This window comes from Echeneis naucrates, chromosome 21 (assembly GCF_900963305.1).
Source record: "Echeneis naucrates chromosome 21, fEcheNa1.1, whole genome shotgun sequence".
In the NCBI taxonomy this organism is placed as follows: Eukaryota; Metazoa; Chordata; class Actinopteri; order Carangiformes; family Echeneidae; genus Echeneis; species Echeneis naucrates.
In genome coordinates, this window is record NC_042531.1 from 4,960,071 (window position 1) to 4,987,095 (window position 27,025).

Here is a 27,025-nt window from a genome sequence, read left to right on the forward strand (position 1 = left end):
TTTACGTTTTTTGTGTGTGTAGTTGTTGACATTTAGCGGTGCAGCTCGCCACCTGGTGCTGTTTGCTACCTGGAGGCTATGCTCGCCGTTAGCCACGTAAACTGCTCCTGTCGGTGTTGACGTAGCAGCAGCGGCAGCAGCGGCGGCTAAAGAGTTTGTTCCGTCCAGCTAGATAGTTTTTGTGTGTGTTAAACAAAGATCCCAACATCCCCTAAAAGCATTGTCTCACAAGTCAACACACCCGTAAGGACTGGACTCCGCCGAGGCCATGAGCAATTGCAACCCAAAATGCTGTAGCTGGACTTGAACGTGTGACTCCTGCGGTGTCCTGGATGATGAAGCGGGTCATCTGGCTGTTATCAGGATTGAACAGAAGAATGATGAAGCTGCTTTTTGCCCTCGCTTTGATCGCCTACATCGCCTGTAAGTTGAAACTGTGGCCACGTCTTGTTTGTTTGTTTGTTTTCTAAATGTGATGATCCAAAACTTTGAAACAAGCTCAACAAAATCCTGAGTGGTCAGACCTGCAGGGATCCTCTGCAGGAATTGAGGGAACCAATATACAGAAAAAATGTCCATTTTAGACATTCATTTTAGCGTTCTTTGAATTTGCATCTTTTAAAGACCTGTGTTGTTGTTTTTTTCAGACAATTTTTAATAAGTCAAATATCAAGCATGTTTTTAGCTTCTGAAGTGTGATCATGTTCTCTTCGTGTACCTGTAAAGGGCCGTCCACAGCTATAACTATAACTATAAATATATAGTTCTAAAAATCGTTATCTCAAGTGGCAGCGCCACACCACAGCTATAAGGACAACAATAGTGATGAAAACACTGACAGCCAACCAAAATCCATCAGGAATGACATGTCAAGATGTTTTTCATGTCACCCCGCCACTCACACATTAAACGCTCATGATGGCTGAATTGATTGTATATTGCATGTACAAACACCAATCCTATTGTATACCTGAGAGACATCTCCAAACGCTCTTTGGCGCTGATGGGGTCTCTGAAGTTGGTCTTTTCTTTGATGATAGCCAGTATCACATTAAATTGCTGTTGATTCATCCGAAAATAGGAGTAAAATTGGTCCTCAAAAGACTCCAGACTCCAAATTGATCTCTTTTCTGAATGCTTTCATGAACTCACACCCTTCTGGTTTTCTTTTTTTTTTTTTTTTTCCCCTTGCAACATACAAAAATAGCAGATCATCAGCATCAATAATCTCCATCGCTCTCTGCTCCACTGCTGGCCATTGCGCCGAGCACTCAGTGTGCTTGGTGTAACCTTGCAACACAACAATATCTTTCATTGTTGTGGATGCTGGCATTTTGTCGTTATAGTTCTTGGTGTGGACGGCCCTTAAATTGGTCAGTTGAAGAAAAGCTTTTTGAAACGTTAAAGTAGAACAGGTCGAAAACATTATTTCAAGATTTGCTAGCGCTCCCATCTGCTTCTTCCCATCAGCAAAAGTTGTACATCAATCTGACAACAACATTGCTTAAAGGTCTGAAGGTGCATTAAGTTCAAGATCTTTACTGGATTTAATTTAGATTCCAGACTGACACTGACCAGTGGACCTCAATCAAGGAGTAACAATTTGTTATAGGCTGAAACATTCTCTCTTTTCTCTTTTCCAGCTGTCTGGGGAACATATACAAACATGAGGTAAAGTAATACATTTCTCTATTTCTGAGATGCTACAAGAAAAGAAAATTGGCATGTCATATGACATATGCCATTTTTGTGCTGTTTATTTAAAGAGGTGTATCTGAACTAGATAAGAGTAATGTAAGGTTGCCATGTATACCCATCAGGCTTTTCAAATGATGCAATGGTCTGTTTAGGGTTTACATAAAAACAAACTCCTCTAAAGGGTTTGATATCTGTAGGGGGAATTCTCTCTATGACTCCATCCTCCTGCTCTGAACACCAAAAAATTTGATTGTAAATACTAATAATTTGCATACGTACCTGACACAGCACCTCTTCTGCCTCTGTTAACAGCTGAGTTATGATGTGTAGTTGAGATGCTGGAAATAAAACCAGAGACATGAAAAATGAAACTTTCTTTCAATCTGCACTCATTTAAAGCTTCAAAACACTGTCAGGATTTTTTTTTTTTTAGGAAAAATGTCAAAAATAAAACAGTTAAAAGAAATTCTCTTATGTCTCCACACAATTAAAATGCCGTAATGGAGGTCTTTGTGCACCATGATCACAGCCCTCTTTTTCTTTTAACTTTGAAATGTTTTGTAAATGAAGGCAGCGAATGTGCTAATTAAGTGCACTTGATGTGAAATGGTATAAATTTGTCAACAATTAAGGTTTTTGTACCACAATATCTTTCCCTTTTAGTTGTAATTGGTAATTCTTACTTTAGGAATTTGCTGACAACAAACACGTCAGTTTTTTTAAATCCTTAAAAACTAAAAAATACTACAAGACATACATATAAGTATTGTGAGATCATGTTACATGTAATGTGCTACTGGATGTTTTTCTTATATCCCACTGTCGGACGGGTGGAATGGGGGTAGGAGGCAGGTTATCTGTTGTTACCTAACAATGTGCTTGACAATGAGAATTATTTCCTCTAATGTGTCCTCTGATTTGGTGATTGTGGCTGCTATTGTGTCATCAAGCTCCCCTTGTCTCTGTGTTTGTTTCATCACAGGTCATTACAAGAACACGGAGAAATGAAACTTGAGCAAAGAATTGATGAGGTTAGTCTCAAATAGCTGTTTTTGCCCTGTTGCTTCATTGACTTCTACAGGTTTAAGGAGCACTCCTGTTTTGGAGAGGAGTATTTTGAGACATTTCTTTCACACGCATTTATTTAAGTGTTGGCTTGTATTGACATAGATGTTAAGACATTTTAAGTTTTAACATATTTTTGGTGCCTTACTCTAACGCGGGTTTTGATTGTCTGTAAATAATCTGGTTTACTCTAGCCAAAATTACTTATGCGGTTACATTTTTTTCCTTGTGTGTTCAAATCATAGCCCTTAAAATGATCAAATGAATGGATGAAATAAATTTGTATTTTTAAGTTGTTATGTGCTTCGGAAATCTTAATCTTTGTCTTTTCTTATCTTTAAACTTTGCAAGTATATTCGTTAATTGCTGTTAATTCTGCCAAATTTACTTTATTTCTCCAAATTGTTGGGTCATTGTTGTTGTTAGAGGGCTGACCTAACATCAACAACAATAATAGATGTGTGCCAAAGATATGGCAATGAAAACATAAAAAAAAAAAAAAAACATGCATGTTAAAAAAAAAAAAAAAAAAAAATCACTAATAATCAGCCACATACAAGAAAATGCAGACTGCTCCAGCTGATACACTTGGACAAGTATCCAATAATTAAATTTTTCTTCTTTGACAGATAACATTGTCATGCTTTTATATACACAACTGCAACTGAAAGGTCAGCTCCATGACTGAAATTATAATTGCTTCAATATTTAATTAAAAAGTTTGCTTATCATATGTCGCAAGTGCTCCCTGAAGTGCTTTCTGTTTATTGTGCTGACCTTAAATGTAAAAGAATCACATTTGCAGGCAATGCTTTCCTCCTTTGGAATTATTTGGAAGAACAAACTCAAATGAAGACTCTACATCATGATGAAGGCAAGAAATATTTTGCAAAGGGAACTCTCAAATTTATTTAGACGAAGAAATTGGTAAATTACTAAGAACGCCAGATTCTACAATCTGTGTCCATCTATGTTGTTATTAGTGTGTTATCATTACCAACTTCATTAACTGCAGATCACACAATGAACTTTTTATTCAAGTAACCACAGTTTAAGGTAAATAACTTTGCTGAGAATGTTAATCTGACAAAATGATTTTTGAGGCAGTAAGTGTTGCTTTTTTTTTTTTTTTTTAATCATGTATGCAAACTCAGACTTGTAAAGAGTCACCCATTTATGTCTGCTGCCCAGCATGTGACCTCCTCACAGCGTCTTTCCCATACAAAACATAACACATTATGTTGTAGGCTTCACATACTATTTTAGGCTCCATTGTGCTGTAAAAATAAATTAGGCTGCCCTTTTCCCTTTCATCGGGAAGTACAATCTTGACAGAAAATTTCTTCAGAAATTTTGAGAGTGTCTTGAGGGGGCTGTTGTTGGACAGGTAAGAGGGGATCCATTGACTCTGTGCCGAGCCCCGAGGCACTAATTACTAATTAGTTTCCACTAGTTCTCATTTAGGTTAGATCCATGATTATGGCGTTCCTTACTGCCATATTCTTCAGTTTCTTAGTGAGTGTGGCAGTTCCATACATTCTTCTGATAATTAATTAATGTAATTCCAATGTGATTTTAACAAAATGGCTGTTCACCCCTGACATTAACAGGTGGTGATGATCAAAAGTGGACAGCTCTAACTATGTCAGTTAATAGTTTGCAAAAGAATGTGTCTGTGTAACTACTTGTGAATTGATCTGATCTGTTCTTTGTGCAAGGAAATTTGAAAATGAGATTTTATCAACCAACACTGTATCTGTTGTCTTCCAGGTACACCAAATCAACCAAGGATGCACTTGAATGTATCTCTGTGGTCTTTTTGAAATTTTCAGACAACAAAATCTATGTGTAATCTGTCATAATCCATTTATCCACTCAGAGAAGTTACTTTCTGATATGTGGACTGCATTCACACCTATACTTAGAGCTGTCCACTTCTGAGCCGATCACCCAAGGTGAATTTTTTTTGCTTGCTGTTCTTGAGATGTGAGGGGATGTAACATAGCAGTGTGCTGGCTTTTGCTCTGTGGTAACTTGTACACAAAGGTAGAAACATTCCATTGGTTTTTTTATTTTTATTTCAAGGTTGATTAGCTGGAATTATTATTATTTTATTTTTCTTTTTACAAAACTCGAACAAATTTGTGGTCAGTGGCTACAAATGATCTGAAAATGACGGGAACTTTTTTTACTTTTTTTATATGACTGTGTTGTAACATTGCCTTCAAGATGTGAAAAAAGGTCTATTTGTCTCATATATCTCTAATTTTTATCTCACTTTAGGCTGTAGCCCCACTCAGAGAGAAGATACGTGACCTTGAACAAAGGTTTGTGCACAAATGTTATAAGAATCAGAATCAGGAATTCTCAAATAGTCCTCGTAGGGAATTGGGTTGAACTGATTTGCATAGCTTTCCTCTTCAGTATGGAGATAAAACTAGATGTATTGTAAAATTAGAATTCCTTAGGTGCTTGTGATTATGTGACTACTTGATAGCATCTAATTCATGAATTAAGTCAGTCAGTCCACATTCTTTGAAATCTTAATTAATTGTGTCACCTCTTCCGACTATGATTCTTTGAAGGCGGTAACACAAAGGCACATGCTGAGATTGTGTCAAAGTGAGCCCAGTGATGGGGATCAAGAACTGGTTCTGACTAAATCATATACCTTCTTTTCTGCAGTGTTTTTTTAAACAGTTGCATATTGCGTTACGATAACCACAAACTCGTCCATCAACACAGCTGAAAAGTAGTAACACCAATGTCATATAGCAGAGAAAAAGAAAATCCTGCCTTTTTATACAAAGATGACGAAAGATGCTAGGTAGCCTAGCCTGCCTGGTGACATAAAATATCTCATTCCTGACTTTTCAACACTGTAATTTCCTCTGACACTCCTGATGAATTGTGACTGTGGCCTTCAATATCAGGAATGGCATGCATTTTATGATCTGTGCACTTCGTGGTCAAGCACTTATGATAAATCTAAAGACAAGATAAATTCAATGAAGACACATTCTTATGTTATTTTAGGGCCAAGCAGGCGGGCTTAGCAGATTTTATATCAATTTGGGACAAAAAAAGAAAATGAATTACTCTGCAAATGATTGATCAGGCATTGATAAGGGAATCGATAGATAATGGGTTAGTGAAGTAAAATGGGTAATGCTATTGGTGTCAATAAAATCTCATCAATTGGTTCTTGTTTTCAATGAAATCTCCCCGGTTCCCATCCCTAGACGACCCAGTGTTCTTCAAAAACAAACCCAAGAATCAATATAACCCTCCTGATGAGGCACGGTGGAGTGTTATGCAGGCAGAATCTTAGTGATGAATGAAGATGATGTTTCGTCGAGGCTCTAGATGGTGCATATATTCTGCACTTCGATATTAATTATCTTAGTTGATAACTGACAAGGCAACAGAACGGAGGCAATTATCTAGGCGGTGGCAGCTGTGAGAACCCCTGTTTCTACTGAACGCCTCATTTTATTAATCTTCAAAATGTCATGAGACCCTTTTAAAGAATCTGTGTAATCCTCTCAAAAAAAAAAAGCCCACACTGCTAATACTAACAAAAGAAATAAAAAGATTGTAGCATAAAAAAATACTCATAACTAGGACTTAATTTATTAATTCAAATTTGGATGTTGAACAAAGATGTGGCACTGAAATATACTCAAAGCTAATCAAATGATGCATCTTCTGAGAAGATACTTTTTTTTAATTCAGTGATGCTTCAAGATGCTCATCACTAAGGAGTTTGTTTTCTCTTCCAGTTTTTCCCAGAAATATCCACCTGTCAAATTCCTGTCAGAAAAGGATCGGAAGAGAATTTTGGTATGTATGTGTGCAAACATGCACCCAATTTCAAATGCACAAAGTGGTCAAAACCCTCAAATACATACAAAACCCTCAGTTTGGCAGCAGGTCGTATCTTAAGATGATATGACGTGTGACTGAATGGGTAGTCTTTTCAGATTCACACATTCCCATTTGATTTTCAGAGCTTTCTCTGTTGCTTCCCCCTCCCACAAAACGTGTGACTGCACTGACCTCACCTCCTTCAAGACTCAACACAAAACATACCTGTTCCACTCTGCATTCATCCCATCTATCTGATTATTGCTTCGACTTTACACTCTCACTGCTATTCTAAATATTATATGATTAATATGTTATTCTTTTGAACCTGAGTTTTGTATTTGAGCACTTTTTTTTTCTGCACCTTTGCAATTTTTATCTATTTTGCACTGTTATGTCTGTAAAGCATCTTTGAGTCCTGTTGAAAAAGCACTCCATAAGAAATAATATGTTTATTATTATTATTTATATTATTATTATTTATATTATTAATGTTATTGATAATAATTAATAATAATAATAATATTTTTTATTATTATTATGGAGCATCTGTACATGGTACACATCCTAAGTTTAAATGCTACCTGAGAGGCCTAGTTCTGGGAAACTGGAAAGTCCTTTACAACACTCAAAGCTGTTCACAATTTATAAGGGAATTCTGGTATCTGACACTTGAATCAAATAGTATATTCCTTCCTCTATGTTGCCAATACTTCTGCTGTGGACTGTCGACTTTACAGTTGCTTCAATCAAAGGAGAGCGTAATTGAATACGGAACATCATGCTTTTTATTGTGACATATCTTTAGCCCACTTGCCTGTTGTTTATTCAGTAAATAAAGCGCTTTGAAGAGTAGAATTAACATGATTTTGCAAAAGTACTGTTGCTGATGTTACCATGCATCTCTGTCCTTCCACTAGATTACTGGAGGTGCTGGTTTCGTGGGTTCCCACCTGACTGACAAACTGATGATGGATGGCCATGAGGTAACGGTGGTGGACAACTTCTTCACAGGGAGGAAAAGAAATGTTGAGCACTGGATTGGCCATGAAAACTTTGAGCTCATCAATCATGACGTGGTGGAGCCTCTTTACATTGAAGGTGAGCAAGAGAGTAATCTTTGAATATGATGAAAGGGGTTTCCTTCCTTACTGTTAGCAGTGAAAGCAGAGCCATCTCCGCCACTGCTAACCTGCACTTCTCATATATTTTTGGTAGTTAAGCATATTGATGTCATCGAGGCCTCCTACCCTTTGGTTTCCACTGTGTGCACTCTGAAATTTGGAAAAGGGGTCATTAAAAGCTGAATAATATCCAAAATTGCTGCAGAATGATTCGACCCACGAGTGCCTTTTGCTTTCTTTTACCGTTGCTAGTGGGAGCTGTTGTTTGCTGGTCATAGATCGTCGTCGTAAAAGGAGCTTTAATGTTAGTTAAAGCATCATCCAGAAATGTATTTAGTTTGATGAAAAAAATTACATTGTCATTACCTTTTTATTTCACTGCAATTCAGTCCCATTGTACTCATATGAACGCTATTCATGTATATTTACCCAGTGAGAGTAATCCACAAAAACTAACTCTAACTAATCTAACTCAATTATTTTTCAATGTATTCCACTGTATTTAAGCATAATTTTGTGTCAACTAAGAAAACAACCCTTTGAAAATCAAATGTATGGTCTGTGTATCTAATAAATGTTGACCAAAGCAGTCGTCGTACACATTGCTTTCAACATACAACATTAATATAATGGCCTTTGTAAGTGAAGTGTTTTTTCACAGTAGACTACATGATCTCAAGGCTTGTTTTGTTTTTTTTTAATGCATGGAAAGGCACAATACAAAACATTAAAAGAGAGAGCGATGTATTACCAGTCCTACATTAGCTGACTTACTGTTTACCACAAATTCTGAGTACAGCCTTTCCAACCTTACTACCACAGTAACTGTTATACGATTGATGGATTCCTTGGTTTGGTGGAGGCAGAGTAAGAAGAGAGAATCTTATACCAAAAAATATACCCTTTTCCTTTTTTTGATACCTGCTTCTTTGTAGTGCCAAAGTCTCAAATCAGCTTCAGATTTGGAAGCAGTTTTCCATGAAAGGAGGACTGAGGAATTTTTTTGTTACCTCCACTCAGATGAGATCTCGTTCTCAATCTCATCTCAAAGGTATCTTAATTTAAAAAAACAAGAAAAAAAAACCTCAGACTACTAACTATGTTTGTTATGTCAAATATACAAATATAAGGAGTGATGCAAAACCTGTTTCAGTGCATATATGGACACATGACTGCAGATATTGATCTTCCCAGTCCGTTAAGAGATTAACACAACAGTCAATGCTACTAAAGATACTAAGATACTAAAAGATTGACCTTTCTGCCATGGTTTGTTGTAGACTTTGAGACAGAAGGACATGGTGACGCAAAATGACAAACTTTGTATCTCTACATACAAAGTGTTTGACACTTCACCTACAGAAAGCTTTCACTGTAGCAGCGGGATTGTCAGCCTTGAGCCAGTTCATATGATCCACTTTATGATAGTTTATTACCTTGAAGACCCTCATTTGAATATTGAAATGATTGGACATCAATGGATGTTGATTTGAGTTGATTTGATCAGTTGATTTCATATCATCCACACGTCCAATTCACATGCAGTAGAGATAGGAATATAGCAATTCATATCTCAAGTTGGCATGTCACATATCGACTCACACAGCCCATCTGGGAGACATACCAGCCACAGTATTATATTGGAAAATATACAGAAGGTTACATTGGCACCAAGGGACAAGCTGTAAATATCCCTGACCCCATAGATCGCACCGCTCATTATTGTAAAATAATGATTTTTGTAAGATTTGTAATTTAGTGCAGTGAAGAAGGATTAAGGTGAAAGGTGTCCATGAAAAAGATTTGGCCATGGTGCTCTATCTTTGTCATCAGTTATATCTTTGCATAAAGTATCAAAAGAGAGAGCAGGAGGAGGAGAAAAGATAAAATCAACCTAACATCCTTCTCCAATTAATGTGAATCTGACCTCACTGTCTTAATTTTTTACCAACAACCTGAAACAAGCCACAAAAGAGTCATTAATCAGGAGCCCAAGTCATCACAAAGTATTACTCTTCACCTTGGCAAGAGAGGAATCTGTCAGAAATGATAGCTAGGTGATTAAATATAACAATAAAACCTACTGGAGAGTAAAAGATTTATTTATTTATTTATTTATTTATTTATTTATGTATTTATTTAACTCGTGACAAAAGGTCTGATTGAAGCAATGATTGTTAAAATTGCAACCACTTTAAAGTGAGGTGCCAGGGGTCAAATGTTCAATATTCAATATTCCCTCAATCACGATAAAATACATTTGTATGCCTTAACGCTGGTACGTCATCTCATTCACTCAGAACATATTCCAGTTTTATGTCTTCTCTGCACTACAGTACATTACAGTAGACATAAATTGGTTCTCCTTGGGAGTGGGCATAATAGACAGACACGTCTTGGTATGACTCATCCTCTCCTTGTCATCCTGCCCTGATAATTTTCTTTCCTACCCATTTCTTTCTTTCCCATTGTCTTACTGTACAACTCTGAAGGTCACAGGTCCAAGAACGCAGGGAAACAAATCAAATCAGATTTATTTATATAGCGCCAACTCATAACAAAGTTACATTGAGGCACTTTACATATAGAGCAGGTCTAGACCAAACTCGAAATAGAAAATTATTTAAAGAGGCCCAACAGATCCCCTCTTGAGGAATCATCCTCTTGAACTGTCATTAAGTCATACTAGAATAAATGCTATTTTAAAGGTGATATTCACGTTTCCTCTGTTCTTCACAGTTGACCAAATTTATCATCTGGCATCTCCAGCTTCTCCTCCTAATTACATGTACAATCCCATCAAAACTCTCAAGACCAACACCATTGGCACTCTTAACATGCTTGGTGAGTATAGTTTCAAGACCTCTTCTCTCTTTTAAGATCACTGTAACACGTCTCATCGTTTTTAGTGCAACAGCGAAATAAATCAGGTTACGCTGGTTTCAGGTCGTGAAGGAGATTCTTTGCTTGAGATTTTCTTGAGATTTCATCCGATTGGATTAGTAGCTTCTCTTTTCCTAGTAGTCTTGAAAACACAGTTTATTGAACTCTATTGCACTCCCTGATTACATTTTACATTTTTGTCCAAGCCAACTGAATGTCAGTCGATTGATCAAAGTTATTCAGCAGAGGCATATGGTTAATAGATAATGAAATGGATTAGAAGATATCGCTAAGGAAGTAGAGAATATTCCATCTCACTCAAAAAAAATCCATTAAATATACAGATTTTAAGAAAGCAAACATGACTCACTGTTGTTCTTCAGCAATGCCATTGCAACCTTTTGTCAAATAAGAGTCATCATGGGAGCCTCATGCTTAAAAGTAGTACTTAAAAATCAGTACTTATATAGATAATCAAAAGCCAGCGAGGCTACAGATTGTTTATTTGAAATGCACTTGTCATGGTGTGACATATTTTGTTGATTGTGCTCTCTTCTTTTGTCTTCTTTTTCTTTCTCTAATCTTAGGTTTAAAGCTTCTTTTTAATCACTTGATTATTGCGAAGGACAACTCATTGATGTTTATGATTATATTATTTGTGTCTCAGGTCTCGCCAAGCGGGTGGGTGCGAGACTTCTCCTGGCTTCTACTTCTGAAGTTTATGGAGGTAATAAAGATGATCGTATTGAGCTTGTTCTGATGAATTATCCACAACAAAATTTTTTTGCTGTTCCTGGTTTCCACAGCTGTCTGGCTCTCTTTGTTATAAACCTTTTTTTTTTTTGTTGTTGTTTTTTTTTTTAATTATTATTATTGTATTTGCAATAGTCATTGTCATGAAATAGCATTTTAGCCTGAAACGCAGACAGAATAAGTAACAGCCTACAAACTAATGCTGAAGGCCAGTGAGTTGTTTCCACTTTCAGTTTTCTATACCTCAGATTATTCATCGTGTATTAAACCTTGGAGTCATGAAGGTGAAAGATATGCAGGGAATATGTTCATACATGTGTCAATCTCTAAGATGTTATTCCAAGTCTTTATGCAAAAAATTGAATTCATTAGCTTTAAATATGTGCCTGAAGTGTTTCTGAAATCTTTTTGATCCAGATCCAGAGGTACACCCACAGAATGAGGACTACTGGGGCCATGTGAACCCGATTGGTCCTCGAGCATGCTATGATGAGGGGAAACGTGTAGCAGAGACTATGTGTTATGCATACATGAAACAGGTATCAGCACACATTTGAAAAAATAAGATGTGATTGAGTCTCCCCCCACGCGCTCCTTGTCTGAATGTGATGATAGGTTTATTTTTCCGCTTTGATCTTGAAAATTATGAATCAGAAAGTATGTTTATATCCTCACAAAGTGTGTTTGTATCAGAAAGATTAAATAGGATGTGAAGCCACACCTGTGTTGTCTCCACCAATTAACGAATTGGTGATGTTCACAGTGACTGTACGTGTAAACCAGGGATCTTTAACTAAGCACTGGTATCAGTAAAGACATTTCGGAGAATCTTCTTTTCAATCTGTTCTGAATTTGGTGATTTAAAAATTCATCAAAGTTATTGAAAATTTAGAGCATATTTTCCTAAACATCCAAATGATGAGACTTTTTTTTTTTTCTGACTTGATTGACAGCAGCCTTTAATGATCAGATATGATTGACTCCTCTTGCATTTCCTTCAGGCAGGTGATATTTATTTATCTGCCTCGTCTCCTCCTTCTCCTCAGCTGCCCATTATTTTTTTTCACACTTTCAGACTGACTTTCTAGAAATGGCTGCCTTTCAATGTTCAGCTGTCAGTCATTTGTGTAGAAGGACAAGAATATCACCCATTACATCTATTACCCAGTCATGTAATCAAAATTCATTAACATTTAAAAATTGATTGGTATAGGTTATACTGCAGATGAAAAAAAAGCTTTATATCTGCTTTCCAGACATAAGATGGATGGATGACTGATGACTTGAAATATAGCTCTTAGACTAAATCATCATTTTGCCATAACTGCATAGAAGAAAAGTTCATTACAAATTGTATGATATGTAGGGCGAGTATCATTCAGATTTTATCATCAGTTAAATGAAAACAAGTTTTGTTTTTTTGACTTTACATACAACCGTATAATCTCGGGGTTTCTTTGGTCAAATGAAGTTGGAGGAACCAAGGTCAGTGCATAGTTAAGGGAAGCTCTGGTCAATAGTGTGTTGTCACACTTTGCATTGACTCACCAGTGTTCAGCATGAGGGGAGGCTGCACACATTTCCCATTGTTAACTCTGCAAATACAGCAGAGTTGCACATAATGTTGTTATTTGTCACTCATGTGGGGCCACCCCTCCAAGCATATCGGCTTGTACCTGGCCAAATTCCTCTAGTTCAGATTATATTAAATTTACATTTGCATGTTTATTTTATGGATATAAATCTGTGAAACTCACAGCTTTATTTCCTGAGATAAAATGACATCAACAGCACAGTTTTTGTTCAGCTCAGTCTCCTGCTCCAATGTAAAGCCCCAAACCACAAGCAGGGTAGGATGATTAAAGAAAACGATCACGTTGCTACATTGGTTAAAAAGTTCACTCTCAAACGTGTGTGTCCGGGGGGTGGGGGTTAGCCTCCCAGGAGGGATCCGGTGGACAGTAACGTATAAGTAGATACACATGAACTGAGAATTAAATTACCCAAGGGCAATCATGCTGCCTATTTGAATATCTAACATGTCAGTCAATGCAGTCGGTCGCAGACAGAAGTGCTGGATTTATTGGATATTTATGTAGGGCATGCGCAATGCAATTATGTTGGTTTGTTCAACCTGTTGTCATTGACATTATCATTTAAGCTGAATTCTCTTTCTCACATTTGTTTTTATTTCTGTAGTGATGTGGTGCAATGTGCCTTATAAGTGTTTAATTATTCCTTTGCACACACTGCCTACACTTACAAGGGTACCTTTCCTCCTGTCCTGTCCTTTGTGATTCCCTATATGGAATATATTTGTTAGTTTTGTCTATTGAATTTCAATTCCGCCATCTTCAACAGAACAATCTACATAATTTTCATGTTTTTATTCATGCCAGATGACCTGAGATGGGCCCATATCTCACCTGAAGTCATATGTATTGATGCACAAGGTTCCCTTAAGAAGGCCATGGCTTTGTAAAAAGGCAGTGTATCTGGCACAAAGTTTTAATTATGTTATACAGCTAATATTATTCATTCATTCATTCTTGGAGTGCCGAGTGTCACGCTGACCAGCACAATGTGTTCACAAGATCCTATAAATAGCTTGGTCTAGACTTGCTCCATATAAAAAGGCCCTTGATTTACCCTATTTGGCTAAAACCAAAAAACACAAACGTTGCAAAGTTAAGAGATGTAGGCTGTAAAATGCAGGCTCAACAAATGAATGCATGGAATATGTACAGGACACCTCTGAGTACGCAATTAGCATTTTTATTTTAATGATCAGGCTAGAGAATGGATTTTAATCAGGTGGTATAGAGTAAGTTTGCCAAGAAACAGGTGGAAGAAGAATTGTGACACTTGCTGACAAATGCAACAGTTAGTGAGATTTTAATCGGGCAGCCTGACGGGTCATTTTAGTTTGAAAAGGCCTAGTACTTGAAATGTGAAAATGTGATACAAAGAATCAAAAAATAAAAAAGTTAACATTTTTAAGAGTTGACAAATTTGTAGTAACTCGTACATTTTGCTGACAAACAGCAGGAGTTTCATGGCTCCTTATTATTACTATTATTATTATTACTGCAAAATAATCCAACTCTAAGACACCACTGTGTCTGAGGTTGTTGATGAGATGGCCATTTTCTTCTTTGCTCACAGGAAGGAGTTGAGGTCAGAGTGGCGAGAATTTTCAACACGTTTGGCTCCCGAATGCACATGAACGATGGACGTGTTGTCAGCAACTTCATCCTTCAGGCTCTACAAGGAGAACCGCTCACAGTACGAGTTGAAGGCTTTCCACTTTTACTGTGGTCATCAGATAAAGACAGACATAACACATTTGATTCTAATGCACTAAGCTGACATGAATTTGATCAGTAACTAATATCAGTAACAGTGGGACACTTTCATTATTCATCTAGGAAAAAAAAAAATGAAACCCCAAGTTACAACGGTAATAGGTTTCCCATTGTTGTTGTTGTTGTTGTTCTAGGTTTATGGTACCGGTTCCCAAACAAGAGCCTTTCAATACGTAAGGTAAGATGAGAAACTGCAACTGATTTGTAGATCCACATCCGTAATTATCCATAATTATTCTCCTCAGTCTAAATCAGAGCTCTGTTGTTGGCAGAAAAAAACAAAATAATGAACTGTGTATCAGCTATTTAAAGGATATACTGAGAAACTTGAACAGTCATGAAATTTTTCAAGTTCAAGAATCCCGAAAAATTTGTCTCTGTCTGCTGTATGTTTCATTTGTTTTGCAGTGACCTGGTGAACGGCCTGGTTTTGTTGATGAACAGTAACATCAGCAGTCCAGTCAATCTGGTGAGCTCATCTTACCCAGTGGTACATCAAAAATATTGAATATATCGAAATCAAAAATTAATTCCACATATTCGGTTTATCAGTGAGTCATTTTATATATATATATATATTTTTTTATTTTTTTTTATTTTTTTTGCCTCTTGCTGATATATTATATATTAATGTGAGCTGTTTTATCTTTTTGCAGGGGAACCCAGAGGAACACACTATACTGGAGTTTGCTCGTCTCATCAAAAGTCTTGTCGGTGAGATGTTCAAACAATCATGGCTATTAAATTTATGACTGAAAATTCCCATTAAAAATCTATTTAGGTGTGAGAGTAGCAACCTCTTTACTGTGTTAGGAAAAGATGGATCTGTCTTCATCATCGAGTTGTATGTAGCAGTTATAGTACCTTATTTATACATTTTGTCCTTGACTGATGATGGCTTTAAGACATTTGCAACGGAAATGGCTTTTTCATTTTAACAGTCTGTCTTGCTTTTTTCTAAAATGAGACAATTAAGGTAGGAGTAAGGCAAGTCTCACCATAAAAACTGCCCTTCTAATAATATTAATAATAATAATGATAATAATAACAACAATAATATCATTATATACTGCACCTTTAAAAGGAGTTAACACTTAAATAATGATAGCAACAATTATTGTTATAACATAAGTGATGGAAGGATGACAAAGGAAAGAGTAAAAGAAGGACAGCCGATTTTAAAATACAATAATAATAATGGAAATAAAACGCATCTTTTTAATAGTTAATATGCAAATTGCAGTGAGCCGGAGTCAGATCCAGTTCCTTCCAGAGGCCCAAGACGACCCACAGAGACGGAGGCCCGACATCCAAAAAGCAAAGATGATGCTCGGCTGGGAGCCAGTGGTTCGTTTGACACACAACACACTCAAAGACTCACTAACATGGTCATGCATGCGTGTGTGTGTGAGACAGATCTTGGTTAAAAGAAATTAGTGACTATATTATAATTTTTAGGGAGTGGAAGAATTGATTGATGTCTTTTTATTTAACATTCTTAGATGTTTCCCCAAAGAAATTTCATGCTAAAAGAAGGAAGCCATTCAGCCTTCCTCGTTTGAAGACCATCAGTGAAAGACTCCACTGAAGCACACTTTAATTATTTAGACCATCTGGGAAATGCAGTAATTGAAATTCAGGAGATGTCAGGAGAATACATAAAATCACCAGATGATCAATGATATTAAATAACTATAATCAGCTGTTTTGCTGCAGCCTACGTCATGTCATTATTAGCATTAGTCTGACAAATAGATACTTGTAGCAAATGACTCCAATCAAAAATTATATGTAGTGTGCAGTGAATTTATTTATCTTTGCAACAACGGTTTGTGACAGATATGTTGTCTTCTGTTGACAGGTGCCTCTGGAAGAAGGCTTAAACAAAACCATCCAGTACTTCAGCAGGGAACTTGAGCACCAAGCCAACAACCAGTACATCCCCAAACCGAAAGCCGCCCGCATGAAGAAAGGAAGACCGAGACACAACTGAGGTCACGTTTCCCACCACAGACTCTCCCCCAGCAGAGAAGAGAAGGTTCCTAGGACTCCTCTGAGGACATCTGAAGAGCAACTCTCTTAAATATACTGCTGATAAGAGCCTTCTGGGATACGGTGCCTTTTTTTTTTTTTTTGGAGAAGCAGAGACGACTTTTGAGTCTCTTTAAAGAAAAAAAAAAAAGTAATAAGAGTGTTGCCTTGTGTTGGAGCTGCAGCTGCACTATGTGGTAAGGTTTCTTGCCAAATTGTGTGTTGGATGGACAAGGTTGAATATCACAAACAACAACAACAGTTTAGGACAAAAAAAAGAAGAAGAAAACTCACCATACATTTTTTGAGTGTGTGTGAATTTGTGCTTTTGCTATTTAAATTGCAGACGTGAGAATCTCACCGAGCTTTGTGTTAATTTGTCTTATGGCGTTTTGTCTCTGGAGATTGGCTACCTGAGTCCCCTCCCCCACACCAAATGTTTTGTTCTCTTATCAGTGGCATGCCAGCATGCTGTCAGCTGCTCATTCAGCCCCCTGCAGGACAAATCTTCCAGAAAGACTGTCGCAGCATCATGTGTTTATCAGGTCTACTTTATCATGTTTGTGAAATTCTCTCTTCAAGATGTGCAGTATCAATTTCAAGTGAAGATGCTATTTTAATAAAAATATTTCCAATACTTTGCACACAATATAATTGATATGATTAGGGAAGAAATTACGATTTGAGTGTGTGCGTGTGAATGAAAGCAGAGATTCTGGCTCAGTGGAATCACATCTTTATTCACAGTAATGCAACACAAGTGTCATGATAAGTGTAGAGATTTAGGGAAAGTGTTGATAATGGTTTACAATGATGAGTGTAACATATCAAGTCAAAGAGATGTGGCGGGTGTAGATTCTTGAAAGAGAAGGCACAGCTCTAACCCCGACCATCACAGTCTTCATCTGACTGGAGTTAATAGTAGTCATAGTTGACATTCGCTCCGTGTCTGTAAGAACCAGGGTCACGTGGGCCGATGGGGGAATTTTCATCGTAGTGATGCTGACGCCCTTGGTCACTGGAGCGTGCGTGGTCCATCCAGTAGGACAGGTCGGTCTCCAGCCTCTGGGGATGGACAAACACCACAGACGTGACTCGTTAGCAAAACTCAGCCTCAACAAATCTCCAGCTAATGGACACAAGAGGCAGCTGATAAGGTGCCCACCGAGACTGTCAGCGGGCACAGCTGTGGCAAACAGACATGCATGAAAGGGAAAAACTGAAAAGGCCAATGCTTTGACAGCTTTGGCCTTTTAAGGGAGAAACAGCAAATGGCATAAGCACAGGGTGTCACACATGGGGCTTTTTAAAAACAGCAAATGCTGTCAGATATAGAAGGGCTATGAGGTTACTGCCCATATTGTTCCATTTTTCTGTTTTATTATCTGTCCCTGGTGAATTTTGCATGACTTGTCTAAAAGAAAACTGGCTTTCTAAGTGGCGTTATTTTTATATATATATATATATGTGGAGGAATTTTTGTGTGCAATGTACCCAGTTCCTTTTTAATTATTAAATTATTCATTCAGTCAGACAGCAACATTTTCAGGATATGTGTGCCATTTAAAAGTTTTGAGGCGAGATCTTCAGACATCAAGCCAGACTCCACATTTGTTACCCCACATCTTTGATTTCTGCACTCCATAAAGATCCCAAAACTCACATTTTTATTGTCTGTGTTTGTTTGTGTGGTTTTTTTTTTCCCATTTATTTATTTATTTTAATTGTTGCATTTTTTTTTACGTTCCTGACAGTCTCTTCTTTCTCAGAATAAAATATTAAATAGAAGCAATAAAGTAATATGAGCCAACACTGAGAAGTGTGTAGGGCTAAATTGGATTAGAATTAGACTTGATAAAATTTGTTAATAGGGGCTACAAATTTTAATTAAAGAACAGTTAACCTTGAGAGAGAAAAAAAAAAAAAGCCTTGCTTTGACTGATCTTTGGTGGTTTCATGTTGTTGTCTCAATGTAAATCCCCCAGAGTGTGTGGTGTGAGTTTACAGAACAAACACATCGTGGCAACATCAGTCACAAACGCAGCTTTTCTGCCACCCTTCCGACTGGTGCAGAGAAATATGTGCCTTCACGCCACCTCAGCCTGCGACAGCACAGAGGAAAACGTGAACCACCAAACATCTGTAGACATCGCTGCACTTCACTGTCTCTACAAGCCAATCAGTCCATAACAGTATGAAAGTTATATCTTTTTGCAGCAGCAATTTTGCCAACTGTAGGGAAAATGCTTTGTTAGAAAATCAATCAGAAAAGCCACTACATGAAATTCTAAACACTTTTTTTTCCACAGTTGAGTAATGAGCAGAGTAGATCTAATGTTTTTACAGTATAACATGCATTGACTGTATTTTGGCATCTGGTGCTTTAATGATGAGCATTTTAATATCTCTCTCCTCCCCTATGAAGTGTAATGTAGAGTTTTATTATGTGAAATGCGATTTTTTTTTTGTTTTTTTTTTTTTTAATTGGCTCAAACTGCTCTGTGTCACTCTGTTCTGTGTTATTTCCCCAGAAAATGGTCATGATGTGGTGGTGCTGTGTGGGATGTTGACAGCTTCACTGGATTTGTGTTTTTGTTTGATTTCAGACGAGTTCAGAGAAACTCACCTGCTCATCAAAGCCCATGTACATAAACTGCATGATCCACTGCTGTACGTCCGGTCTGCTGCGGTCCCAAAGGTTCCTCTTGGTCCGGCTCAGCTTTGCCAGGAACTCCTGCGCCTTGGAAGGAGGGACAGCGACAGAGGACTTCGATGGGGCAGTACCAGCTCCTGCCACTGGATGGAAGCACAATAGGGAACATGCTGAAGGGGTATTTCCTTTAACACCCAAACATTTCATTATTATCATTATTATTATTTTAGAAGCTTCCTGAAAACATTACCGTCTCGTTTTCTTAAGATCTTCTGCAAGTTGCTTTCACCGTCTACATCTGTAATGGTGAGACAAATGCATGCTTCAGTGTGAACACTTGTCACCACAACAGCTAAGTTCATCAGCTCTGAATTATTTCTAAAACAGCCTCACTTAGTGTGAAACTGTTCGGGGCTGATGTCGATTTATGGTAGTCAATTATATACGTTATAAAAGATATTCAAGGCTTCTCTTTGTGGCTGTTTTGTCAAACTTGTACCTTCACAAAAGCACAAGTGAACCTTCATTAGACCAGATTTATAGATGAATTTATGCTCAGATTCCTTTTTGTGCCAGTTAAAAGAAGGGGTGCCAACTCTCGTGCAGGTATTTCTGTTGTACCTGCTTGTCTTTCCTCCCTCTGGAGCTGCGCTGCTTCAGTGTGCATGAGGAATGAGGAAAGATAAACAGCACCAAAGAGGCATCATGCTCCTTAATGCAACTGAGCAGCTCACTCAGATTGACTTTTTCAGAGCACTTACACACAGCACCCTGTTTCCAGCAGGATTCATTTGTGTTTTTTGTTTTTTGTTTTTTTTTTTGGGAAAAGTCGAAAGATTGAGACAGGTCCACCTCAGAATGCACAGAATCCAGTCCAGATCTTTAGTAGGACTCTTGTCTTAACATGAGCGCTGAACATTTTCTCTGCGTGTGGTTAGACATGGAGGGAGACACTCTGAGAAAATTACTTACATGTGTTCTTTTTTTCCCCCCTCCTCCTCCTCTTCCTCTCTTTTGTGTCATGGATGTTTTACGAAGAGCGAATTCCTGCCTGATTTTCTCATTATTCTAACTGTGTGGCCACGACATGCAGTTTCAGTCTTTCTCCACAGCTTTTGTAAGAGTGGTTAACCTCCTGATGTCGGTAATAATGTTTTTATGGGATCTTTTGTGCGTTTCTAATGCATATGTTATCTCATAGCAGCAGTGAAAAGATAAAATGATGACTTTGAGAAGACAAAGGCACACAAAGTGAGAGTGGAGCAAAATGTTGGAAAAGATTATTTTAAATGATCTGAGCAAAATAGACAATGGACAGACCTCACTGTGCCTGAATGTCCCACCTTCTGGCAATATTAGCATCGTGGCCACACTGACTGGTTGGTCTTAATTGAAATCCGTAAACACCTGTTGGTTGAATGTGAATGTGATGGATGTGAAACTAATGACGTCAAATTCAAAACATCAACTTAAAAAAAAAAAAAAAAACCATCGTGCTAACACACTAAACCAACTGAACATTATTGGCATTCTAGCTTCTAGCGTATTGAACTCAAATCACAAATTTTACTGACACAATTAAAGTGGACAGACTAAAATCTAGTGGTCCTGAGGTTGAGCCCTGTGGCACAACGCTGATGCTGGTGGTGTCAGAGGGCTGATTACTAAGACTAGATATGAAAAAATATCATGATATAGACCAGGTAGCAGGTTGGTGATAAGTACAGGGTTATTTTCTTCAAACAGAAAAACCATCAGTGAGCTATGGCATGTTGATTGCCTACTTATTACATATAAGGTATATTTTACATTCGTCATCTTGAAAGATTTTGTGAATTTTGTTAACTTATTCACTTCCTCTTTAGTTTTCAAGCAACCAGATTTTCAAGTGAGTTTTCATTGTGAATATAATTTTTGTTTCTTTTGTTATTGGTGCCATTTAAAAGAAACTTTGGAGATTAACTTTCTATACAGTTTAGAATGAATAGGGTAAAATTGCTGCAAAGGATCGGCAGGTTGTATTCAAATTTGTCTGGTGTTCTTTATACACATCTACTCAGGCTGACTAGACAGCGCAATAGAAAACTGATGGAGAAAATTATCAGCATTTGAACTTTTTTTTATATTCAGACTGCATTTTCCTTTTTATGCTATTCATGGTGAGTTTTCACTGCAAGTGCTTTTACTAAAAGATAAAGCAGACTTTCACGCATATCTGGAATTAAGTATAGGGCCAGATGGTGAAAGACACATGAACATGTACTTGAAAAAATTACATTTTAAAAGTAAAGCCAAGCAAAAGTAGGAGAGAACTAAAAGAGAAGAAAAAGATTGAGCTCACCTCTAAATGCCAACAGTGTTACCAGTGTAGCCAGCCCCATTAACCTCAGATAGAGCTGCTGAGATGCCATTTTGAACGCGTTCAGTCTTTGCAGAGCTGCTTAAAGGCAACAGCTGTGCATAAACTGCTGCACCACCGGAGGGAGGAGTGGGCGGCTTCCCAGACTTTCCAAGTGGAAATTGGCCTTTGGCGGTGGAATGTCTTTTACCTCCCTGCCTACAGAATCAAGAGTGTAACTGGAAGCCTTTCTGCTCCTAAATGAATTTTCAAGCATCCCAGCATTTCCATTTCCCCGAACACAGGAAGCAGCATGAGTAGAGGGAATGAAGGAAAAAATGGAGGGTTTCATTTTATCTTGTAGAATATTGCAATTGGAAATTATTCAAAGTGCGCTGTGATTGTGCTGCCTGTGTTCATTATCTGTTAGTTTAAATTATTCCAACTGGATTTTTATGCCAGCTGAAAATGTCTCTGCAATATGAACGTCAATCACTCACTCACTGGTGGTGTAAACGTGTCGTGGGTTTCTGGTGAATGTTAGAAAGGCCTAATTCAGGGTACCTCTGCTGTGTATTGTCTGAAGCTGTGGATGAGATGTAGTTATAAGTCAGAAAATTTCAGTGTGATTGTGTGTATTTTCATATCATAGAAGCACCACGTTACTAATTAAAAACATTCGAGCAGTGATTCATTTTAAATTACATGATGTACCCTCTACCTCACCTTGGTCTTGTCATTGTCCTTAGAAATGGGGTCAGGCATAACAAAGCCTTTTCAAATAGACTTTCTATTGCACATAAAGATGATGATAATTTAAAAAAAAAAAGTCTTTGTTACCTCCCATGTTTGCATTGTGTAACCACATTCATATGTGTGTGCATATGCATCCCATTCAGCTCAGCTGTTTTCCATTTGGCTGTTGTCATGCACAGAAAAAAAAGCCAACCTTCTGAACTGAAAGTTTCTTACATATAAACCTTTCATGGATTAAATAGTAATCACAGTAATAACGGAAGAATAGGAATAAAAAAAAGCTGCATCTACGTGTGCAGTAGGTGGTTTCCTCTCAACAGTTGCTCATTTAGTTTTATATCACAGTGGTCTATTTGGAAAATGCTTTTCTTTTTGGTCTGCTGGAGATTCTTTAGTTGCAAAGCCACAACTGACATTTAGTTTTGCTGACATTGGTGACCAAAAGCGTCACACCAGATCAACCAATGGGTGGAAAACTGCTTAATGGATGTAATCAAGCAGGGGTTGATTTACTCTTTGTACTCTGAACTGTGCTTTCAACACACGATTCAGTCTTTATTTAATGACTGCCATCACTGTGTCAGTAAGTCACCCATTCCCTGCAAAGCAGCAAGAGCAGGATAAAATGCTGCTTCAGAGGTTTAATTCAGAAAATCTCATTTCACTTGGCTTAAACTTTCTGTGTGTGTGTGTGTGAGGGAAAGCGTTTAGCGTTTGGTTTGGAACAACAAACTCTCCGTCTCACGAGTGGAGCTGGAATGCAGGAAACCAAAATCTGCCTGATGATTGTGCTGCTTTCATGAGGGATTTGGGAAAGAAGGGGGAGTGAAGAGACAAAAGACAGAAGGAAGGAAAGATAGAAGAAAAAAGATCTCCTTCCTTACTCATCTTTCAGGTTCTCCCTTTATGGAGAGTTTCAGTTCTCCAGCTTTGTGTCCACATTTTTCAGTGAAAGGCATGAGCCTCGGCTCTTCAACAGGTCGATCTGCAGATACTTTATGACTTCCACATTACAGCAGGCGGCAGATTCACCGACTTCTGTGAGTCTTATCGGTGGCTCGCTTTCCTCAGGCACACATTTCCTCTGCTGATGGAAAAAATGCTAAGTGGAAAACCAAAATCTGTAGATTTCTCCCATTCACACACAGATTTTCTGAATTGGAGACCCGGGTGTTTTTCTTTGAAATTCTACCACGTCTGTATTTGTAAATCAGTTTCAGGCACACACATTGAGTCTAATGAGCGTCATTAGTAATTCTAGGACATGAACTGGGAGGAAGGGAGGAAAAGGAAAGCCAGACGTTAGAGATATGAAGGACAGAAAACATGATTTTGTAACAGGATGAAGAATTTCATAGCAACAAAAGTTTCACCTGACACCCAGTTTGAACTTCACATATCCCTTTTTTTTTTTTTTTTAATTTGCCCACACTTAATTGAAATGGACATCAAAGCATTGCTGGTCTAAGATGAAACAATGTTTTCATATATTTAAGTGTGTGTTTGTTGTTCCAGTAATTGAAGAATTGGCATATCACACGCTCCGAAATAGAAATATACTCAAGCTTTGCTCAGTCACTCCTCTCTAACTGCTTCCATCTTCTTCTTTTCTCACTTGACAGTCTGCGTGAGATCAGAGATTTTCTTCAGTATCTCACACACATCACAGAAAAGCTGGACAAACTTATTTGACTCTGAAGACAAATCCAGCAATAAAAACCACAACGAGAGCCTTTTACTACCTAACGTGCAGATGTGAATTTTCCATTTACTCTGTTTTCTCTCTCTCTCTCTCGGATCCCTCAGGAAAGAAAAAGGAAAGAGGACAAATTCGTCTTTTTATTGAACGATCAAGGTGTAATATCGCCCGTATCAATCATCCCAACTGTAAACACGAGAACACATGTTATCTGTGACATCTACCCGCCTTCACTCTCTCATCAGGGTCTGTCTGTCCTCTGCCTCACTCCTCTAGGTGAGTGTCAGACTCAGGAGCGTCGTAGCCTAGCCCGTTGGCGATTGGAAAATGAGCCCAGTAGGTGCGTGCCAGGTCCTGAATCCCTCTGTCAGCCGCCTGAGCTCGCAGCTCCTCCAACCATCCGAAAAAGTCAGAAGACCACAAGCCCCAGTAGGGTAAGCTTCGTTTGTCCCTCTGCTGCCCCCCTCCAGCTGCCTCGCTCCCCTCTGCCCCTGGTGAAGAAGACAGAGACAGAGGGAGGTGTGAACGTTATTTCACGCCTTGCCTGTCATCTCACAATCGCAGTGTACCGCAGTGTCAAGTCCACTCATGTTGTGTCAAAAAGAAATGGCTCCCATACCTGTAGGACACAGGGAGCAGAGCAGGAGACAGAGGAGCAGAGCAGACACACACAGAGCACGCATGTCCTCTGAAAGACAGCACAAAGAATACAAAAGAAAGTCTGCGCACAGAAGAGAAATCTGTCCATCAGTGAATTTAAGGCCAACAGCGACTTCACTAGAAATCTGGCAGAATCCAATATATAATACAAAATAACTGCATGTGTTTGCAGAAAAATTGACTCTGCTCCATCAGAGATCGCTGTCTGTCCGTCCTACCTGGTCAGCAACAGGTTTTTAGTGATGCCGTCTTGTCCTCCTCCCTCTGTCCGGTCTGAGGATCATGACTCCACCACGGTTAGAAAAAGAAAAAGGCAGACATGTTTGTTTTTCACACTTTACACCTTCCTGTCTTCAAAACCACTTTCACACCTCTCGTGTCTGTCTGCTCTCTGCGGGGGAATATAACATCACATTTTCCAGCCACGAAATGTCAAATCTGCACAGATGTCTCAAATGAATACCAAAGAGTTGTTAATTATTTCACCACTTTGTGTGAGAGGATTCATCTACTCTGCTTTATATCTCAATGTTCCAACTCTCAGGTACTCATTTCACGGATTCATGAGTAAATATAAAAAAGTCACTGTGCCCACATATCAGCCAAAATCAGTCTGGATGTCACAGAAAGCTGCTCTTTATCTGCCCTGTCTCTTATCACCTCATATCATTCCTGTCTACTACATCTGAGATTTACAAACGGCACCTAAAGGAAACATGACCATGGTGTGTGTGTGTGTGTGTGTGTGTGTGTTTGTGCATATCTACTGATCTGTTAAATTTTTAACAACAGACATATGAAGCTCAGTTTCATAAAATCTGTATCAGAATCTGAGAAATCCCAACACATCTGTTCTCTCTTTAGCATTTTCCTTTTCCATATGCAATTGAAATACAGGCCTGAGGACAGTGATGCGTCGATATGCATCTGGCCTTGAGGTGTATGGATTATGTTTTTGCATGCTTACGAGGAGTGAGAAACGCAGTATGAGAAGTGGAAGGATGGATTTGAAATGGTTGAAAAGAAACACGCAGCAGACAGTTTTCACACCTCGTATCCAGACAGACCGTCCCAACATTCAGCCACAGGGTGGAAATTTTTGTAGACCATCCATTTATCTGCTCTGCGGATGTTTTATTCCTCTCTCAGGATTCTGGCAGAGCGAGGAGGTGTTATGGCTGAATATCTCTGTGGATGGTCAGAAACTCTGACCGTCAAATGCTGCTGGGAAAGACAAAGCAGTTTTTGGGTGTTTTTTTTTTTTTCATCCTGTTGCTTAAAAATCCCTCAAAAAGACCAAAGCAAACGACATCCTGCATCCCGAAAATGCAAATTTGAGCGTTTGTGTGACAGCAGCGGAATAAATAACAGTGTTATCACCGGAAAGCTTGAGTTTTCATAGCAGCAGGATGGTGGATGAGAAACTCACAGAAACTGTGTTCTCTTTAATGAAGGACTATTTGACCCAGCAGCTATCGGGCAACTTTGGAAATGTATGGCAGAGGTGTCCTACTTATTTGACCTGGAAAAACCTTAAATCAGGTCAGTGTGAACATGAACGCTAAGCAGCATGATCACACTTAGATTCTTCCTTCTCAGACGGGTTCATTTTGATGGTTTACTACTCAGCTTAACCAAGTTAAGGTTCTATTTCATTGTTGTTCGTCCCAAAAGCTGCCTGCAGTCCAACACCTTTTAAGGCCCATGGAGCATTTCACAGTAACGTGTACAGTGAAAGCAAAATCACAGATATGGAAATGTGTTTGGGTTTCTCAGTGACATTTGAAGGCATCACCTTGTTGTTTTAAGACGTTGCATCCAATTTTCAGCAACAACATAAAAGATTAATGTTGACGAAAATAAGCTGGGACGGAATCATAATGAAGCAAAGCCTCATCTAGACAGCAGCTGAGTGCTGACAAGATTTACAATGTTTGCTCACATCTAGAATTATAAAGAGAAGAGATGTCAGGATTTCCATTAGTCTGAGTGCTGCTGCTGTCGTGTTGTAGCTGGTCGTGGAGGACGCCTCGGTAATAAGGGCTGAATCAGGTGGTGAGAGGACTGAATCGAAGAAGGAGCTATTATCTTGTCAATACCTCGGTGCTTGATGACAGCCAGGTTTGCAGTCAT

The 27,025-nt window shown here is 38.3% G+C and overlaps 3 protein-coding genes across 3 annotated transcripts; 1 reads left to right on the top strand and 2 right to left on the bottom strand.

Moving 5' to 3' along the window:
• The first annotated feature begins 332 nt into the window (after window positions 1-332).
• On the top strand, window positions 333-18,442 carry uxs1 (UDP-glucuronate decarboxylase 1). Its single transcript, XM_029530892.1, has 15 exons — window positions 333-423; window positions 1,644-1,671; window positions 2,681-2,729; window positions 5,047-5,090; window positions 6,546-6,606; window positions 7,551-7,731; window positions 10,494-10,598; window positions 11,305-11,364; window positions 11,808-11,929; window positions 14,556-14,675; window positions 14,890-14,933; window positions 15,164-15,224; window positions 15,412-15,469; window positions 15,999-16,102; window positions 16,617-18,442. Exons 1-15 carry the CDS (start codon window positions 333-335, stop codon window positions 16,746-16,748), a joined length of 1,260 nt encoding a protein of 419 aa, XP_029386752.1. The 3' UTR covers window positions 16,749-18,442.
• ecrg4a (ECRG4 augurin precursor a) lies at window positions 17,492-21,987 on the bottom strand. Its single transcript, XM_029530893.1, has 4 exons — window positions 21,781-21,987; window positions 19,690-19,737; window positions 19,413-19,582; window positions 17,492-17,851 (listed from the first exon to the last, which is right to left on the bottom strand). Exons 1-4 carry the CDS (start codon window positions 21,848-21,850, stop codon window positions 17,702-17,704), a joined length of 438 nt encoding a protein of 145 aa, XP_029386753.1. The 5' UTR covers window positions 21,851-21,987; the 3' UTR covers window positions 17,492-17,701.
• A 2,462-nt stretch (window positions 21,988-24,449) lies between these two features.
• otos2 (otospiralin 2) lies at window positions 24,450-27,025 on the bottom strand. The gene is made up of 3 exons (XM_029530756.1): window positions 26,992-27,025; window positions 24,852-24,920; window positions 24,450-24,723 (listed from the first exon to the last, which is right to left on the bottom strand). Exons 1-3 carry the CDS (start codon window positions 27,023-27,025, stop codon window positions 24,497-24,499), a joined length of 330 nt encoding a protein of 109 aa, XP_029386616.1. The 3' UTR covers window positions 24,450-24,496.

Excerpts from the sequence above, each read along its gene's own strand:
- uxs1 (XM_029530892.1), top strand. The coding sequence starts at position 333 with ATGATGAAGCGGGTCATCTGGCTGTTATCAGGATTGAACAGAAGAATG. Across the intron at positions 15,470-15,998 it reads TCTCATCAAAAGTCTTGTCG|TGAGCCGGAGTCAGATCCAG; the intron begins GTGAGATGTTCA and ends TGCAAATTGCAG. Across the intron at positions 16,103-16,616 it reads TGCTCGGCTGGGAGCCAGTG|GTGCCTCTGGAAGAAGGCTT; the intron begins GTTCGTTTGACA and ends TTCTGTTGACAG.
- ecrg4a (XM_029530893.1), bottom strand. The coding sequence starts at position 21,850 with ATGGCATCTCAGCAGCTCTATCTGAGGTTAATGGGGCTGGCTACACTG. Across the intron at positions 19,738-21,780 it reads AACACTGTTGGCATTTAGAG|ATGTAGACGGTGAAAGCAAC; the intron begins GTGAGCTCAATC and ends TCACCATTACAG. Across the intron at positions 19,583-19,689 it reads GATCTTAAGAAAACGAGACG|TGGCAGGAGCTGGTACTGCC; the intron begins GTAATGTTTTCA and ends GCTTCCATCCAG.
- otos2 (XM_029530756.1), bottom strand. The coding sequence starts at position 27,025 with ATGACTGCAAACCTGGCTGTCATCAAGCACCGAG. Across the intron at positions 24,921-26,991 it reads GGCTGTCATCAAGCACCGAG|AGGACATGCGTGCTCTGTGT; the intron begins GTATTGACAAGA and ends GCTGTCTTTCAG. Across the intron at positions 24,724-24,851 it reads CTGCTCCCTGTGTCCTACAG|GGGCAGAGGGGAGCGAGGCA; the intron begins GTATGGGAGCCA and ends CTTCTTCACCAG.